The sequence below is a fragment of the Pituophis catenifer genome, unplaced genomic scaffold (assembly GCF_029215685.1).
Source record: "Pituophis catenifer annectens isolate HBS135680 unplaced genomic scaffold, rPitCat1.0.hap2 SCAF_3, whole genome shotgun sequence".
Classification (NCBI taxonomy): domain Eukaryota; kingdom Metazoa; phylum Chordata; class Lepidosauria; order Squamata; family Colubridae; genus Pituophis; species Pituophis catenifer.
The window spans coordinates 147,606,062-147,623,790 of NW_027256883.1; the positions used below are offsets into that span (position 1 = coordinate 147,606,062).

At 42.1% G+C, this 17,729-nt stretch overlaps 1 protein-coding gene across 2 annotated transcripts in view; it reads right to left on the reverse strand.

Annotated features, from left to right (window-relative positions):
• PGM1 (phosphoglucomutase 1) overlaps positions 1-17,729 on the reverse strand; it is a 36,662-nt gene that overhangs the window by 5,834 nt on the left and 13,099 nt on the right. For both annotated transcript variants that reach the window (XM_070941284.1, XM_070941282.1), the window contains exons 2-7: positions 14,152-14,314; positions 6,004-6,150; positions 5,729-5,854; positions 4,823-5,013; positions 2,789-2,943; positions 749-864 (exon numbers count right to left, since the gene is read on the reverse strand). In XM_070941284.1, the coding sequence (XP_070797385.1) occupies positions 749-864; positions 2,789-2,943; positions 4,823-5,013; positions 5,729-5,854; positions 6,004-6,150; positions 14,152-14,314 (898 nt within the window). The remainder of the gene's footprint in view (positions 1-748; positions 865-2,788; positions 2,944-4,822; positions 5,014-5,728; positions 5,855-6,003; positions 6,151-14,151; positions 14,315-17,729) is intronic.

The following is a 17,729-nucleotide window of genomic DNA, read 5'->3' on the forward strand; positions in this document are numbered from 1 at the left end:
AACTAATATTTTGCAGATTTCATGCCTTATTTGCTATTACAAAGAATTCAGCTTTCAGAGGAACAAATTAGTTCACTTATAATTTTTACTCTACAGAAACATCTTTAATCTAAATTCTGTTGATCGGGTAAAACAGATTTGAATCCATTATTCTCAGCCCACCACTTTGTCTTACTTCACAGGTAGTGGCTAAATTCATCTGTCATGCTAAGCTAAGGCTGAACAACTTATGTTGGCTTGAGGGCCACACCAGGCTTTGAGTGGCATGTCAAGGACTATACTCTCTAAAGCAGTAAGAGTAAGGACCCAACTGGGAAGGGGTAGGGGGACATCAAGGGTAAAAGCAGTGCTTGGCAGTACTTAGCACATTTATAATGTCTTTTAAACGAGTCCACCAATCGAGGGATCACAAAAGGGAGTTGCATTTTACCTCCAAGCCATGCTTTTCAAACTTTACAGTAAAATCTGGTTTGCAGTAATAATAGTTTGTTGTACAAGTCCTGTCTAGTTTCAGATAGATTGCAAAAGCACATAATAGGCTTCATAAAAAGCACTGACTGGATTTACCTGTCACCTGGTTGATAAGCCAAAGGAACTGAAGTTGAACTTCTTGCAATGTGTAAACCTAGTCCACTATTACATGAATGTGCTCTCTGTTGGACTTAAAAGTCTAGAGGTCTTGTTTGGGAAGAAATATGAGGTACTAATGTTGTAACAAAAATAATTAATAGTAGGAATGTTTACGTACCAGTACCAAAACTCTCCTCTCCACACAGAGAGAGTTTGTTTGCATCCATCAGATTTCCAAAGAACTTCCAACCTGTTGGAGTTTCATATAAAGCAATCTTTGTAGCATTGGCCACCCTTCAAAAGACAGGAATAATAGCACCGTTATTGATGAATGAAACACAGGAACTTCTGTTGGACATCTTATTTAATAAACAAGATCACAAATCCCATTTTAGAAGTCATCCCTTTCATATTTATTGTACTCAGTCATTAGGTAGCCAGCATTAAACTGAATGCAATCCACATTTCAACTTTTAAAGCACACTGCTGAGGGAAACCACATTTCAAGGAATGCTAACCATTTGTCTACATTTCAGAAACAGAAGCTACATAAGAAATTGGAGAAAGTAGTTTATTTGTCCAGTTCTGTCATTAAAAAGAAAAGAAAAAGGTCATAACTTCACTGGCTGTCCATCCAGGTTCCTGAAGCCAAGATCTGTTCCAATATATTTAGCAATAATACTATTATTCATTTTCTTCTAAATGTACCTAATTTTTATTTCTAACATTTTTCCTTCTTGGTGAACTTCTCCGCACAAAAATCTTAAATTAATACATTTTTAATGAATTCAGTTCAGGTATGTTAAACCATACAGTGATTTAGTGGTACTATAATATTAAAAACACCCAATACTCACAGCTAAGGAACCTCATTCTTAAGTCACCTTAAAGAGAAAATTTCACCATCCTAAATCTGAGCATGGAATTAGCTTATTCCAACTTGATTTCTTCTGAATAGGTTGGAGCATCCATTGCCCCAAAGCAGAACAATGGTTGGCCATTAGAAAATGGGAATTGTAATCCAACACATCTGAAATGGCACTGAGCTGGGGAAAGCTAATCTTGATGGTGTAGCTCTTAAATGAAAATTGCATGTATCTTCTGGTCAGGTACAAGGAACCTTCTGCACATTTGCGATTTTGATTCGTTGTGGGTGCCCCTGCCTCAATTTTAATTTTCTAAGATTGCCTTTTTTAAACAAGTAATTTTATTAAAGATACCTAATACTCCTTCCTCCTATTTCCCCACAACAACAACTCTGTGAAGTGGGTTAGGCTGAGATAGAGTGACTGGCAAAAAGTCACCCAGCCGGCATTCATTTCTGAATTCCTTTCTGGATCGGGACGCCTTGCGCACGGTCACTCATGCCCTAGTTACCTCCCGTATGGACTACTGTAATGCTCTCTACATGGGGCTCCCCTTGAAAAGCACCCGGAGGCTCCAACTGGTCCAGAACGTAGCTGCACGGGTGATTATGGGCGCAGCTCGTTACGCCCATGTAACACCTCTCCTACGCGAGCTGCACTGGCTCCCGGTGGTCTTCTGGGTGCGATTCAAGGTGTTAGTTATCACATTTAAAGCGCTCCATGGCTTAGGACCTGGGTACTTACGAGACCGCCTTTTGCCACCAATAGCCTCCCACCGACCAGTTCGTTCTCACAGGGAGGGATTACTCAGGGTACCGTCAGTCAAATTATGTCGACTGGCGACTCCCAGGGGGAGGGCCTTCTCTGTGGGGGCTCCAACCCTTTGGAATGAACTGCCCCCGGAGATACGGAATATCCCTGATCTCCGTGCTTTCTGCCGTGCCCTCAAGACCCTGATGTTCCAACAGACGGGGCTAAACATACGAACATGTGAATGATTTTTTAAATGTTATCTAATTCTGGGTTTTATTTAATTGACCAAACTAAGTAATAATTTTAATTAGCAATTTTATGATGTTTGTGTGTCTATATTTTTCTTGACTGTACACTGCCTTGAGTCCTACGGGAGAAAGGCGGTATAGAAATATAATAAATAAATAAATAAATAAATTCATATCTAAGATGGGTCTAGAACTTCAAGACATTTTTTTAGCCTGGTTCCTTAAATGCAAGACTAAACTGGCTAAAAGATACATGGGAAAAGATGGGACCATCAATATCCTGTTGCTCAGCCCCAGCTTGTAATCAAGCTCAATAAGAAAGGCTATTCTACTTGTTTAAAATAAAATTACCTGTCAATTGCTCCACTTGTAGGCATACTTCGGGCAAATCCTCGAACCCCCGTTTGTTGAAAATAAGGAATACTAAAAATATTTGCAGCGATAACAGCAACCGAGTCTGAAGGATTCACGAAGAACCCATGTTTTCCAAGTATCATGTTGCGATCCTAATAAAGGCATTAAAAAAAAATGGTGGCAGAAATTACCTTGTTGAAAGGTTTCATATTCTTACTGGTCTCCTAGGCTGCTATGTCTTCAATTTGAAAAGAAGCACCCAATTTAAGTAATCAGAGGCTATAAAACTGAGGTCAATTCCTTTATATAAAAAAAAGCTCTAATCTTCAGAATGGTTCTTTAGACATTTTTAATCAATTATTTTATGATATTTCCAGAAAGTAAGTAACGTTGAGTCTTTGGTTCTCTCTGAGCTTGGTTGTTTCTTTACAGATGTTTCATTACCACAGTAGATAATATCATCAGTGCTAGCTCTATTTGGTAATAGAATAGATGTTTCTTGGAAACATCTCCAAGAAAACTACCAAATTCAGAGAGCAACAAGTACCCTGAGGTTAACCCTGAGATATAAATATTCCTTTCTATTGGTAAATAACTTCTTCTGTTATTTTATAGCTTAGTTTGTAATGTATTTTCATACTCGCTGAACAAAATGATAATGGCCTTAAGTAAATACATAAACAAGAAATTGGAACTTCCCCATCTTTAACAATCGTCTGTAAAGGAAAATTTCAGCAGATGTTGTTTGCAGTCTTTTAGCTCTGTTATCCCACTATTAGAGAACAGAAGCCCTATCTTTAAATTGAAATGCATATATTTAGATGATTTATGAGCACTGGAGCCTATAATTAAGGCAATGTTATGTCATTATTAATTTTACATACTGTATACTGCTGGAAGACAAAAGGGGAATAATGAATAGCAATTCTCCTGCAATGTTGAGAAATTTGCACTGCAGATTTTAGGTTTGAGACCAGTTTTGCCACTGGTAACATGAGTAAAAAAAGAAAAAAGCAGCAGGGATTCACTTAATAGCATGTGTAACTGGAATGGCACTTTCCTTCCCAAATGAAAAACATGGAAAATGGCACAAACTATCAGGATTGATTAATGCAGTGTTTATTCCTTAAGGAGTTGTGACAGCTCAGCAGCACTCTTTGAAAAATGTTCTATTTAGACTTGGTTTTTAATATAATAGGAATTGGAATATCCAGATTCCAAAATTTTTAACTCCATGACTTTAACTCAGCTATCCTAAACTTAAAACCACTTGCAGCCATATCAGTTCTAAGAATAGTGAGTTAGAGAAGGTTGCCGTAAATTAGATATAAAGTAATCCTGGACTGGTAATTGTAGCTGCTCAGAGTTATTGCAGCAAGATGGGAAGCCTTATCATTTGTTTGAATGAATAATTTGTTTAAGTAAACAATTGTGACAATGTCGTCTTCTAGTATCCAAAGATCCTGTTGCTGAAATTCAGTTGCAACGTAGTTGAATTTTGGGAGCAAGCTTTTGGTTCAAATTTAAATGATTTTAAGGATGTTAATGGGAATGGTTTGCCTCTGAAAGGTTCTTAGTCTCATCCTGCCCTTAAAACTCTCCAAAGAAGAACCAAATATTTTAGCCATGCTCCTCTGGGAAAACCAAAGAGTCACCATCCCGCCTTCTGATACTCTTCAGAAAATTTAGTTGTGACCTCCACTCCTTCAAGCAACACCAAACCCTGCCTCTCATGAATGGTAGCTTTAACTAATGCAGACAAACACAATCTAATTTATAACTTGCTGATAATTATGATTTCGCTCATAGCTTGTCACCTGTTAAATGTGAATACTTTTCCAACATTCAATACCAAACATGTTTCCCCAAACAACACTAACATGTAAAGCTATCAACTGGAATTCAATTTATTCCTATCAAGGCAGTCCCACTACTTAGGTATGCATGAACTATGTATCCAAATCTACTTCCTGGCATGGTCCATGTCTGCAAAAGGGAAGAAAAAAACAAATCCAAAAAGCATATACGTACCCCATCTCCATCAAAGGCCGCACCAAAATCATACTCTCCTGTCTTCATGGTCTGTACCAGATCGGCAGCGTAAGTTAAATTTGGATCAGGATGGTGGCCACCAAAGTCTTCAAGAGGTACGCAATTCACAGCAGAATTAGCAGCTGCTCCAAGCTCTTCACAGAGAATCTTTTTTACATATGGGCCAACAACTGGTTCAGCAAAAAAGAAAAATACACATGAGATTATCATTTTTAAAGTAGTGACGAATTTTGGGGAATATTAATGACAACGTCTTTTCCCCATCTCCCCCTCACATCTGAAGGCCTATAAGCATAAATCTAGTAGGTTGTAATGTTTCTCTCTCTAGAGCAGAGGTGTCCAACTTTGGCAACTTTAAGACTTGTGGACTTCTACTCCTGTAATTACCCAGCCAGACATGTTGGAGCTTCAAAAGTTAATATACATTAAGTTTTCATTTCTAAGATAGGTCAAATAGATTTCCCATATCAATAAAAATATGAAAAAATGAATGTTTACAAATATTCAATGGGTTATTGTTTACAGTAAAGACAAAGTGTGGCTCTGCTATTACTTTCTATCTATACCATCAATAAGATTTACAAAAACAAAATGACAATCCCTATACATCAAGGAGAGAGCATATGATGCCACAAAGGAAATGAACTAACTTTTCCTTGCCCTAGCTCTAAGAGAAGTAATGGGAGTGTGTGTGTGTGTGTGTGTGTGTGTGTGTGTGTGTGTGTGTGTGTGAGATGTACTTATGTAAGATCGATTTCAATTTACAGGAAAATGTAGATTAGTTTTTTTTCCAAGCATATGAAAAAGGAAAGAACTGCAGGATGATCTATGGGTTAGACTGGCAGTCAGTGCTTACAGTTACTGCACTTACATTATCTTACATACCTCCATGCATAGCATCTATCCGAATCTTTAGATGGTTTGGACCTGACAATAGTTCTTTCAGTGCGCTAAAATCAAAAATATTCCTCAACATATTTGCATAAGCTTCTACGGAGTCCACAATTTCAACTGAAAAACAAAAGCAAGAAATTAAATTGAAGAAACTAATCAGACCAAAGCATCTGCTGCTATTGAACAAGCGCCTTGATAAATATAAAGAAAAGCTATTGATGCAAGCGGGAACCCTTTTAATGAGGGAAGAAACAGATTTTACTTGCCTGTAAATGGTTTAAACTTGTTTTCCAAGTCAAACTGCTGCTTTCCAATTGTACTGAGGTCGACATTTAGATCTGGGCATATAGCATACTCTTCAATGGTCTTGCTAATTTGGAAAATTTTATCAGTAATTCCTTCAGGAGCAGGACCTAATAAGAAATAGATTTTAAGAGACAAATAGACTTCTAGAAAAGTGTGTTAAGTGTTACAAATGTTAAGTGGAGGACATTTTATTAGAGTTGTATGTAAACTTAACAGAGCTAATGTATCACATTCCAAAAACAACTATAATAAAAAAAGTTTTAATATTATGATTCAGAGTAATAGGAACAGAATACACCCACTCCTTAATTAGTGACTACATTGATTAGCAACCATTTGCAAATACAACTGTAATAAATGGTAATAAAAATCAGTTTACAACCAATGCAGGCATTTATGACTAAATTTGTGTGCCTGACAACAATGCATGATAGTATAAGAATAATACCAGCACAGCAATACAAGAGAAATTTATCTGAATGACTTGGTAGCAATCAGTGATCTTCATAGCCTTTCCCTCTTTCTCTGTCAGTGTTCACTTAAAGACCAGTTTAATTAAAAATGTGGTCATTGGAATGGAACTAGCTTACTAAACAAGGAGAGGGTGTAATAGTAATAATAGTTTATTAAAGCTTGAATTCCTGTCAGGAGGAATTTGGTGCAAGCAACAACTTCTACAGCAGGGTATAGAGTGGCCTCGCTTGTCCATATTCTGCTGAATTTTTCTCTTCTATATCATTATTACAACCCTATCATGTTTTAGATCTCTATTTAAAAATATATAATCTACTTCAGGGCTATCAACCTCGCAGCCTGCAGGTTGGATGCATCACGCCCTGGCCACACCCACACCTGGTTTAGCGAAGGGTGAAAAGTTGCAATACGTCACGTGACAATGTCGTGACAATGCAAGTTTGACACTCCTCATCTACTTGGTTTCTTTCTAAGACAATAGCAAGTGCCTTGGTAAGCAAGAAATGATTATTATCTTAGAAACAGACACTATTACAGAATTGTTGAAGTTAATGAACAGTAGCTCTCAGGTCTCAATAGTAATTGGCTCTGAAATTTCTACAGCAAAGGGATAAGGTTGTAAAGCGTGATATAATTGGATGGCAAACCCAGAAATCCTCATTAATATGGTCATTAAATGACCATAAGTCATTAAGCAAAGACCTTATATGACCATAATTTGTGACTCCCGGCCAGTTTCCAACAAGCAAAGTAAATGTGGAAGGTGGTCAGAAGTCACAAGTTGGGGTTGCTACAAGATTTTCCTTTTTAGGCAGTTTGCAAGCAGGTTGGTAGCTAATTTAATAATTTAATTTAATATTTAAATTTATATACCGCCCTTCTCCCGAAGGACTCAGGCCAGTAGCTAAGAAGTACAGGCAGGTGAGTGAGCACTATGGAGTGTAAGCAAGTGTGTGGGTGGATGCTATGAGCAGGTACGAGTACAGTTGCTATCACCAGGCAAGAGAGTATACAGGCAGGTGCATGAGCAGGTGAGTTGGTACTATGGTAAGGGCAAGTGCAGGCAGGCTAGCAGACATCATGGAATATAAAATTTTCCTGCCACCCAAGAGCTTCTCAGGAGAAAAAGTGACTGGACCAAGAGCAATTTACAGGAGTGACTTGCAACTGCCTGCTGGTTTCCCCACCGATTTTGCTTGATTGGAAGCTGGCAGACAAGGTTGCAAATGGTAATTACATGACCGCAGAATGAAACTGCAATTATTGTAAATGTGAGCTGCGTTTATCAAGTGCCTAGACTACAATCATGTCACCGCAGGGACGCCGCATCAGCCACAACTTTGAGGACCTGTCATAGGTTCCCCCTTGTTCAGGGCAATCGTAGCTTTGAATGGTTGCTGAATGAGTGGCTATAACCCAAGGACTATATGTACATGGCCTAAGAGTTGTAAAGGGTCAGAAAAATTGACTAGACACGGAGGGGGATAGAATGGACGTTGGTCTTACCTGAGACGTCCGTTCTCGTTGTAGGGAAACGTCTGTCACTCTGGGTTCGACCTTCCATGCTTTGTGTGACCGAGTCCTATAAATTTACATAGCTCCGCCCTCCTGGCCCAGTGTTTCGGCGAGGGCGTTGCGTAAACTGACGTGTCTCCCTAAAACGAGAAAGAATTAGTACACCTCCCACCCCATAAACCCATCAGGGAGGGCGTGACAGACGTTTCCCTACAACGAGAACGGACGTCTCAGGTAAGACCAACGTCCATTCTCCGTGAGAGGGAAACGTCTGTCACTCTGGGGACATACCAGAGCTGAATGTCCTCCAGGGCGGGAGAAAGAAGAACTGGAACTGCTGGGGTCACGGGCGATGAACCGCCTGTAGGACCCGACGGCCAAAGGCAGCGTCCGCTGAGGCGAAGGAATCCACCCGGTAATGTCTGATGAACGGCGTAAGGGATGTCCAAGTGGCCGCACGACAGACCTCTTCCAATGGAGCGCGGGTAGCCCAGGCCGCGGAAGTCGCAGCGCTCCGGGTGGAATGAGCCGTAATGTGAGGAGGAACAGGCAAATGGAGGCGTTGGTAGGCCGTAGCTATGGTAGCCCGAATCCAGCGGCCCAGAGTAGGCCCAGAAACTCTGGTGCCGATGGAGTCCAACTGAAAAGAAACAAACAGGGCTTCCGTCTTCCGGAAGGAACATGTCCGCGAAATATAAATGCGGAGGGCTCGTCGTACATCCAAAGTGTGCCAGGAACGTTCGAGATGGTGAGAGGGACGGGGACAGAAGTTAGGGAGGACCAGTTCTTGAGATCGATGAAAAAGGGAGTTCACTTTGGGAAGAAAGGCGGGGTCAAGGCGGAGAACCACTCTGTCCTTGTGGAAAATACAAAGGTCCTGGCGAATGGAGAGGGCTCCCAACTCAGAAATACGACGAGCCGAGGTGATCGCCACCAAGAATAAAACTTTGAACGACAAAAAACGTAAAGAGACCTCCCGGAGCGGCTCAAAGGGAGAAGCCATAAGAGCCCGAAGAACGGAGTTCAAATTCCAGGTAGGGAACCTGTGAACTACTGGAGGCCTCAAATTAGTAGCTCCACGCATGAAAGTCCTGATGAGCGGATGACGGGCTAGAGAGTCCTTAGAACCACACGATAGAACCGTAGACAGAGCCGCTACCTGCCGGCGCAGGGTAGAGGGAGCTAAACCCGCATCAAACCCTTCGAGCAGAAAGGAAAGAACTGCAGTGACAGAGGCAGTTAACGGGTCTACCGCGTTCCTCCGGCACCAAGACGAAAATGCGGACCACGTAGCCTCATAAATGCGCGTTGTGGAACCGCGGCGGGCAGCCTGCATAATGGAGATGACACGTGGAGGGACGTTGGCGTTGGTCAGCAAACGCCGCTCAGCCTCCAAACGGACAATTGGAGGCTCGACGGGTCCGGATGCTGGATTGCCCCCTGGGAAAGAGAGAGATAAGCTGGGGGAATGCGCCAAGGAGCTGCTACCGACAGGGAGCAGAGGTCCGCATACCACGGTTGGCGAGGCCAATGCGGGGCAACGAGAATCAGTTCTGCCCTCTCCTCTAGGAGTTTTCGAATTACCTTTGCCAGAAGAGGAAGAGGAGGGAACGCATAAAGGAGCCCGGGAGGCCAGTGGCTGCGGAGGGCGTTCGTGGCCTCCGCCCGAGGATCCGGATAGCGGGAAAAGAACCGAGGTACCCGGTGGTTCGACGAGGAGGCGAACAAATCGACAACAGGCATCCCAAACTTGGTGATGATCTTCCGAAATAGGGCCTGTGGAATGCTCCATTCCCCCGGATCCAGGACGTGTCGACTGAGGGCATCCGCCTGAGTGTTCAAAGCCCCCGAAATATAGTCTGCTCTGAGGGACCGAAGGTGCCGTTCGGCCCAGAAGCCCAGACGTAGAGACTCCGTCAGGAGCAATCGGGAATGAGTGCCCCCCTGCTTGTTGATGTGAGCCTTTGTGGATATATTGTCCGTGAGGACCAGGAGATCTTGGCCCTCCACGAGATGTTGAAAACGAAGAAGAGCCAGACGGACAGCTCGCAGTTCCAAGAGATTTATGCTGTTCTGACGTTCTCGAGTTGTCCAAAGGCCCTGGGCCTGATGGTGAAGAAGATGGGCCCCCCAGCCCAGAAGGCTGGCGTCCGTCACCAGCGACAGGCGGTGAGGTTCTCGAAAACAGCTGCCTCGAGCGATGGCATCTGAAGTCCACCACCGAAGGGATGCGGAAACTTGCGGGGACAATCGGAGGCGGACGAGGGAGGAACTGCGACCGGCTCGTTGTAGAGGGAGCAGAAACCACTGGAGCTGTCTGCTGTGTAATTGAGACCAGGGAACTATTCCAAAAGTGGAAACCATTTTGCCCAATAACTGAGAAAGCTTTAGAGCAGAACAAGAACCCTCCCTCAAACACAGAGATGCTAGAGAAGAAAGACTGATTTGGCGCTCTGGGGAGAGAGATACTACAGACGAAACCGTATCGATAGAAGCCCCCAAGTGGATAATACGGGGACCAGGGGTAAGCTGGCTTTTGTCCCAGTTAATCGAAAAGCCATGAGCCTGCAAAATGGACAGAACAGAGGACAAATCCTGTTGGGCCGAGGAGGAAGAGGAAGACAGAACTAAAATGTCATCTAAATAATGTTGCAGACGTATAGAAAGGGTCCGAATATGCCCAATAAGGGCGGCCATAATCTTAGTAAAAACCCTCGGGGCAGAAGAGAGGCCAAAGGGGAGAGCCCTATACTGGTAATGACGCCCCAAAAAACTAAAACGGAGATACTGACGGTGGGAAGGTGCAATACGAATGTGAAGGTATGCCTCGGTTAAATCTATAGAGGATAGCCAATCCCCTGGGCGAATACATTCCAAGATGGTAGACAAGGAATGCATCTTGAACCGGCGGTACGAGACATACCGGTTCAAGGCCTTTAAATCTAAGATGGGACGCCATCCCCCCGAGGACTTCTTAACAAGAAACAAACGGGAATAAAAACCATGGCCTCTCTGCTCCCGAGGAACCTCCTGGACTGCCCTAATGTCTAAAAGATGGGAAATAGCGGAGGACACCAAGGCCCTCTTAGCGACATTGTGGGAAACGGGGCAGGGAAGAAAAACCAAAGGAGGAGGAGATAGGAATTCCAGATAAAGACCAGACCTAATGGTAGACAGGACCCAGGCATCAGAGGTAGAAACCTCCCATTGATGGAAAAAAAGGGACAAACGCCCCCCAATAGGGGCAGAATTAGCGGGATCTACGTTGGAAACGACCCCTGCCTCCCCGGGAGGAACGTCTAGGAAAAAACCGGTTTCCCTGTCTGACCTGATTTTCCTGGGAGAAGCCTCTCGCAGGGAAGGGACGCTGGAATCTTTGTTGGTAAGTACCCGAGTAGGAAGCACGAAAGGGCTGGTTCCGAGGTAGAGCAGAGAAACGAGAATCGGAGCGTCTGGAGGCCGAGGGAAGAATCTTACGTCGGTCTCTCGTTTCCACCAGAAGAGGCTCTAATGGAGGCCCGAACAAAGAACCTGCAGAATAGGAAGCGGAAGCTAGTTGCCACTTGCTCCGCATATCGGCATTCCAGTTGCGTAGCCATAGGAGGCGACGCGAAGTCACGTTGGAACTAAGGGCTTTTGCCGCAAATCTAGAAGCATTTAGAGTGGCGTCCGCTGAATATTCTAGGGCTGCCGCGATTTTACTCAAATCCTGACGTGATCGTGAGTCGGAAGGTTGTATGCGTTCCTGAAGCTGCTTAATCCATAACAGCGCGGCTCTGTTGAAAAATGAGGCAGATGTTGAAGCCTTGATGGCCCAGGCAGCCGCCTGGTGCCCCTTAACCAGAGTCTTCTCTGCCCTGCGATCTTCCGGACGCAGAGCATCTTCCGGAGGACCAGCGGGATGGGATGAGTTGCACAGAGCCACTATTGGGGCGTCCACCGGAGGGGGCTGTAACAACTCCGCCAGAGCAGGGGCAGAATTGTACAGCCGTTTATCAAGGGAATTAGGGCTCGGCCCGGCACCTGGTAAATTCCACTGGCGAAGAAGTACATCCAAGAAGAGCTTGGGTGCCGGAATAGTCTCTGGGTCGACTGAAGGTTCCGCAAAGACAGCGGAAGCTGGATCAGGGGCAACGGGATCTGTAGGAGGAGCAGGAACATTTCCGAGACGAGTGGTCACAATTGCCTTACGTAACAACGAACGAAAGAGTTGCGGCTTGAACAGACCAATGAAGGGGGTCTGGTCAGCAACAGGCCCCTCGTCATCGGATAAGGCGGAATCCGGAACCTCATCTAACTCTAAAAGAGAAGCTTGATCCTGGGAGGCAATGGAATCAGCTTGGTCTAATTCAGACACCGAATCCCCGGCTGGATCCGGTTGATGACGTTGCAAAAGACGGGATTCAGGATCGGGATTGCCTTGCTGAAGGCATTGAGCCAGTCCTTGTTTAATGAACCTGGCCAGCATAAGCTCAAAGGACTCTGGAATAGGTGGAGCAGGAGCCACCTGAGGGGCCAACGGGGTTGGAATGTTAAGGACAGTTTCCGCAGGAGCCTCAGCAGTAGGCCTAATTTGAAACAGAGGTTCCGAACCAGGTAAATGAGGCGGGGCTGCCGTAATAGATCCATCTGGTGAAAGCTCTCGGACAGCACTAACTGCCAATGATGGGGCTGGAGAACTAGCCCTTGAGGAAACAACGGGATCCTTGGTCTGAGTGCCATGAGACTGGGCCTTGGTAAAGGCCTTCTCAATGGCCTTGTGGCGGCGTTGTTCGTCCCTAGAAGCAGCCGATTTGGCAGACCTGCCCCGATGATGAGACTTGGGCTGCTTAGGGGAAGGCCCCTCTAGGGGGTCATCGAGAGCAGGTCTCTTAGACCCTCTGCCTGAATGCTGAGAAGCAGATTGACCTCTAGCCGCCATTTGGAAATCGGTTAAGAAGGCCGTCGACACCAGCAGAACAAAATGGCTGCCGTCACAAACAGCTCTTGCCGCCACTGTAAGAAACAATAAGGGAGCCCAAATCAGTGGATAAACAATGAAAAGCGGCAAGAAGATCGCTAGCTCCAGGCTATTACTGCGATCGCCGCGAAAAGAGAGCTCCGGGCCGCCAATTACCTTTAAAATTATGCCGCCAGCCGAAGGGCTGTTACCGCGGCAATCAGGGGAGCGCGACAATGCCGAAACTTAAAAAGGAAATCCCGATCGCAGACCAACAGGTCGAGTAGCGATCTAATCAGCTCCCCTTGCTGTAGAAAAACCGCCAATATTAAAGCTCAGAGAGGCTTACCCGATGGTGAGGCGTGAGGCGAGGGCTGGCGCCAAAAAGCGCCGCCGCGCTCAACCCGAAGGCTGAGGGGAGCGCGAGGCGGCGAAAGGCAGCACTAACAAAATAAAACAAAATAAAATAAAATAAAACAAAATAATCGAAAGAAAAAACTCCAGAGCAAGCAATAACAAGCGTTGAAGCAGGAGATGAATAGAGGACTACCAGGGAGACACGACCGGTCAGCATAGACCGAGTCGAAACACTGGGCCAGGAGGGCGGAGCTATGTAAATTTATAGGACTCGGTCACACAAAGCATGGAAGGTCGAACCCAGAGTGACAGACGTTTCCCTCTCACGGAGAAAAAGTGGTAACGTTTATAAAAATTAAGAAAAAGGAAGAAGGAAAGGGAGAAAATGCAACATTTTTCTCCTACAATTTTTTATTTTTCCCCAAGGATTTCCTATTTCTATGCAGGCCTAGACAGGAGATCACTGGTTGTGGAAAGAAGAGTATAATTGTACATGCAAACACTGCTTCTAACACCTTTTATTAATATATGATATATAGTAAGAGTGATTACAGATAATTTCTAGCAGACAGTGATACAAAGTATATATTTCAGAAAGAGTAGCCTAGGCTACTCTTGTATCTTTAGGTCTTTCTTTCCTTGTCTTTCCTTCAGTTAAATATTTTTCCTCTAGAAACCCACTGGATTTCTTCAACAGACCCAAATCATAAACATACCATAGTCAGCAATGCAGCATAGGTGGGTAATGTCTACACACTCAACATAAGAGTAGGAGAGAAATTAACTTGGGAAGAATGGAAATGAGAAGATTAGAATTACTTACCTCCATTTGAAGTATTGAATTTAATGCCAAAATCTCCATTCGGTCCACCAGGGTTATGACTTGCTGTCAAAATTATACCACCAATGGCTTTTATTTTCCTAATAATACAGGACACTGCAGGGGTAGAAAGAATTCCATTCTGTCCAATTACTAACCGGCCAATCTAAAACAAGAACAGAAGAAAAGCAAAATTCACAAAAGGGTGTCAGAAGACACAAAAAGTTGCTTTTTTTTAGATTGCAATATTTACCAATGTTTTCTTCAGCTTTTACAACAGCCAGTGTTTCTTTCACATTTGACACCCTATTAAAAAAATTGGGCAGACAAAAGCATTTACATGTTTCTTTATCTTAAGTATTTGTTCCATTTACCAAATTATGCACAACAAATTTGCTTCATTTTAAATAACTACATTGGTTACTATAAAGGTAGTTCCCAGTTTAAGAACCAATTCTGTTCACAAAATCTGTCCTTAAGTGGAACAGTATTGTTGTATGATATTGTAAATTTGGTATTGTGTAATGTATTTGAACCATTGTGTATTTAACTCAAATTTTACTACAATAGTCTCTATTCTTCACTATGGGTTGTCCTTAAAAGAAGGAAGTCTTAACCCAGGGACTCATAGCACCGGCATAATCTCTCATCAGTTACTAAGTTTGCATTATTCTTTAGCTTATTCAATTTCTAAAACTATATGCTCAAAAAATATCTGGATATTTGACAGCATCTTCATGTTCTAGTAATCTAAACCAAGAGAATGTTATTCAAATAAATTTTGATGATCAAAATATCCTCTGATAAAGTTAGGGTTTTCAATGTTTCATTTATAGGTGCTTTAAGCTATTAAACTGTATTTCTTTTTGCCTTTGCTGTAACTTCATGCCAAATATGCAAACTCCTAAGCTAAACAAGTTTACAATATAGAATAGTAAACTGACTGAAATTATTATCCAACCTCTTCTGCAAAGCTAAACATGTTATTCTTTACTTTTGTTATATAATGATCTGTGAAAATGACCTTGAAGGATGGATGAGGCAAAGAATTGCTGCCTAGGAAATGATCAGTCGAAAGAAGGGGGAGGCCCCCCTTGCTTAATAGTCAGAAAAAGAAATTTAGGGAAGACCTGCCTTAATAGATCAGCCTATTAAAACTGTCACTGGGAGATTTGTACTTTCAGACTTTTAAGATTCTATTAATGTAACTTTAAAATAAAGTAAAATTAGCTTATCCTTGTTTCCTGTCTGGTTTATCTGTGAGCACCTACAGTAAGCAGCAACACCTCATTTATAAAATAAACTAAGATGGTAATTTACTTTCACGTGTCTGTAAACACACGAATGTGGGTATGGGACCTCAAAATTATGGCAGCTATGTTTCAAGCTAACCAGTAGGAACAGGCACTTGGAATGGATTCCCATTTGGAACATGTATGCTGCTAACATGCTTTTAACCCCATTCTCAAATTCTATTCACTTGCTAAAGATGGCACATGGGTCTGAGACTCAATCTACAACATTCCAAGTGATCAGAGATTCCTCCCAAATGGAATAGATACACACTAATCACTGCAACAAAATTAATAAAAAAAATTAAAATTCACCCTTTGAAGCATTTTTTAAAAATCTCCAGTGAGATTTAACATTTAAATATTTTTATATTTGCAGGTTTCTTTTTCCACCCACCCATGCACGCACACGCACACACACACACGCACACGCACACGCACACACACACACAGTTATTTTGGTGTTTCTGGTGCTTTCCTATTAGAGTAAAAAGAGCACCATGACTCTTTCCTGGACCTGTGGAGTGTGAGGTATGTGAACTTCACTCAACTAGCTGTATTCAGGAGGCTTCTGTAAGAGATAGGGTATATGGATAGCCTGCCGTGACTCTATATAAGTTATGACTTTCTCATTTAGGATCAAGTTGGATGGTGAAGGTGGAAATTGGTGTCACTTACAATTTACACTTCAGACATGCACATTTCAATCTTCATTTTCTCCAGCTACCCACTGAAGACATGTGTATGATTGTAAATGTAATATATTTACAAATGTACAATATTTGCAATGCTCTGTGATCCTCATGGATTTTTTATTTGAATTGCAAATTTAAAAAAATCCACACTACCCAGGTGAAAACATTCTATGGTCACCTGAGAAATTTATGTAGGATAAGAAATAATGTTCAGGAAAAGCTGAAATGTTTATTTGTTGTATCTTCCATAAAGGCAAAGAATATTTGAGATTCAGTTCAAAATAAATCTACTGATTAAATGAGATGGATTTTTTCCCCATCTAGAATTATGTGGTACTGTCTGAATTTTTGGCAAATTACAGTACATATCTCATTTTCCCTTTCAGCAGAAACACAGTTTATTGCAACCTTAAACAGTAGAGATCAGATTCCCAATTGAGTTAGCTGCCTTAAATGCTTTCTTCTTCAGAAGAAGATCTATTAGACAGGAAAGTACGGGAACTGTAGATCAACATTCTAAATATGGCTTCAGCAGCTCCTGGACCTCGCTATAATTGTAACTCTAATTATAGATTCTCCTGTGTAGGCATGCAAACTAAGGGAATTCTGTCACATTAAGTTTTATTTTAATTAAAGTCAGAAATTAATAAAGGCATTTAATTACTTAACTGATTATCACTTCTGGCAATATAAATCCATATATTCTAAGAACAACAAAGTTCAATATATAAATTAATGAATCAACAGGAAAAAACTAATATAGAGATAATATTATCTTATTTGGAAAATATGACTCATCCTTCATAAAATTACATATTCCATATGCTGTGTCTCCTATATATTGATACCATAGAACTGACATTCAAGTAATATGTTTACCCAATTTAACTTTAAGAGCTTTCCAACAAAAGATGCATTTGGATAGCAACCATCTCCCAAGAAGGGCACAATATCAATAGATTTTAATTAAATCTAATTAGGGATAACTAGTCCAGGTGCCAGTTGGGTTTAAAAAAAAATTAAACAAAGCTAGCTCAATTTTTGTGAAGCAAAAACAAAAACAAAAAAGAAAAATCCTTTGTAATGTCTGCACCAAATAGATTAAAAATGTATAATGCCTTGTACATTCATAGGTCAAGATCCACCTCATCAGATTGATCAATGTGATCAATGCATGAAATATCTAAAGGGAAATTACAATTTATTGGGTATGCAATAAACTAAAGCTCACAAAATAACAGCAGTGGCAGAAGAGTGAATCACAATATTATCCAGATCAAAAATGAATATAGAATTCATTCAAACGGAAATCAACTACAGGTAGTCCGTGACTTACGACCACAATTGAGCCCAATATTTCTATTGCTAAGCGAGATATCTGTTAAATGAGTTTTACTACATTTTATGACTTTTCCTGCCACAGTTATTAAGTGAATCACTGCAAGTGTTAAGTTTATAACCCGGTTGTTAAGTGAATCTAGCTTCCCAATGGAGTTTGCTTGTCAGAAGGTTGCAAAAGAGGATTACATGACCCCATGCAACTGTCATAAATCTGAGTTAGTTGCCAAGCCTCTGAATTTTGATCACGTGACCA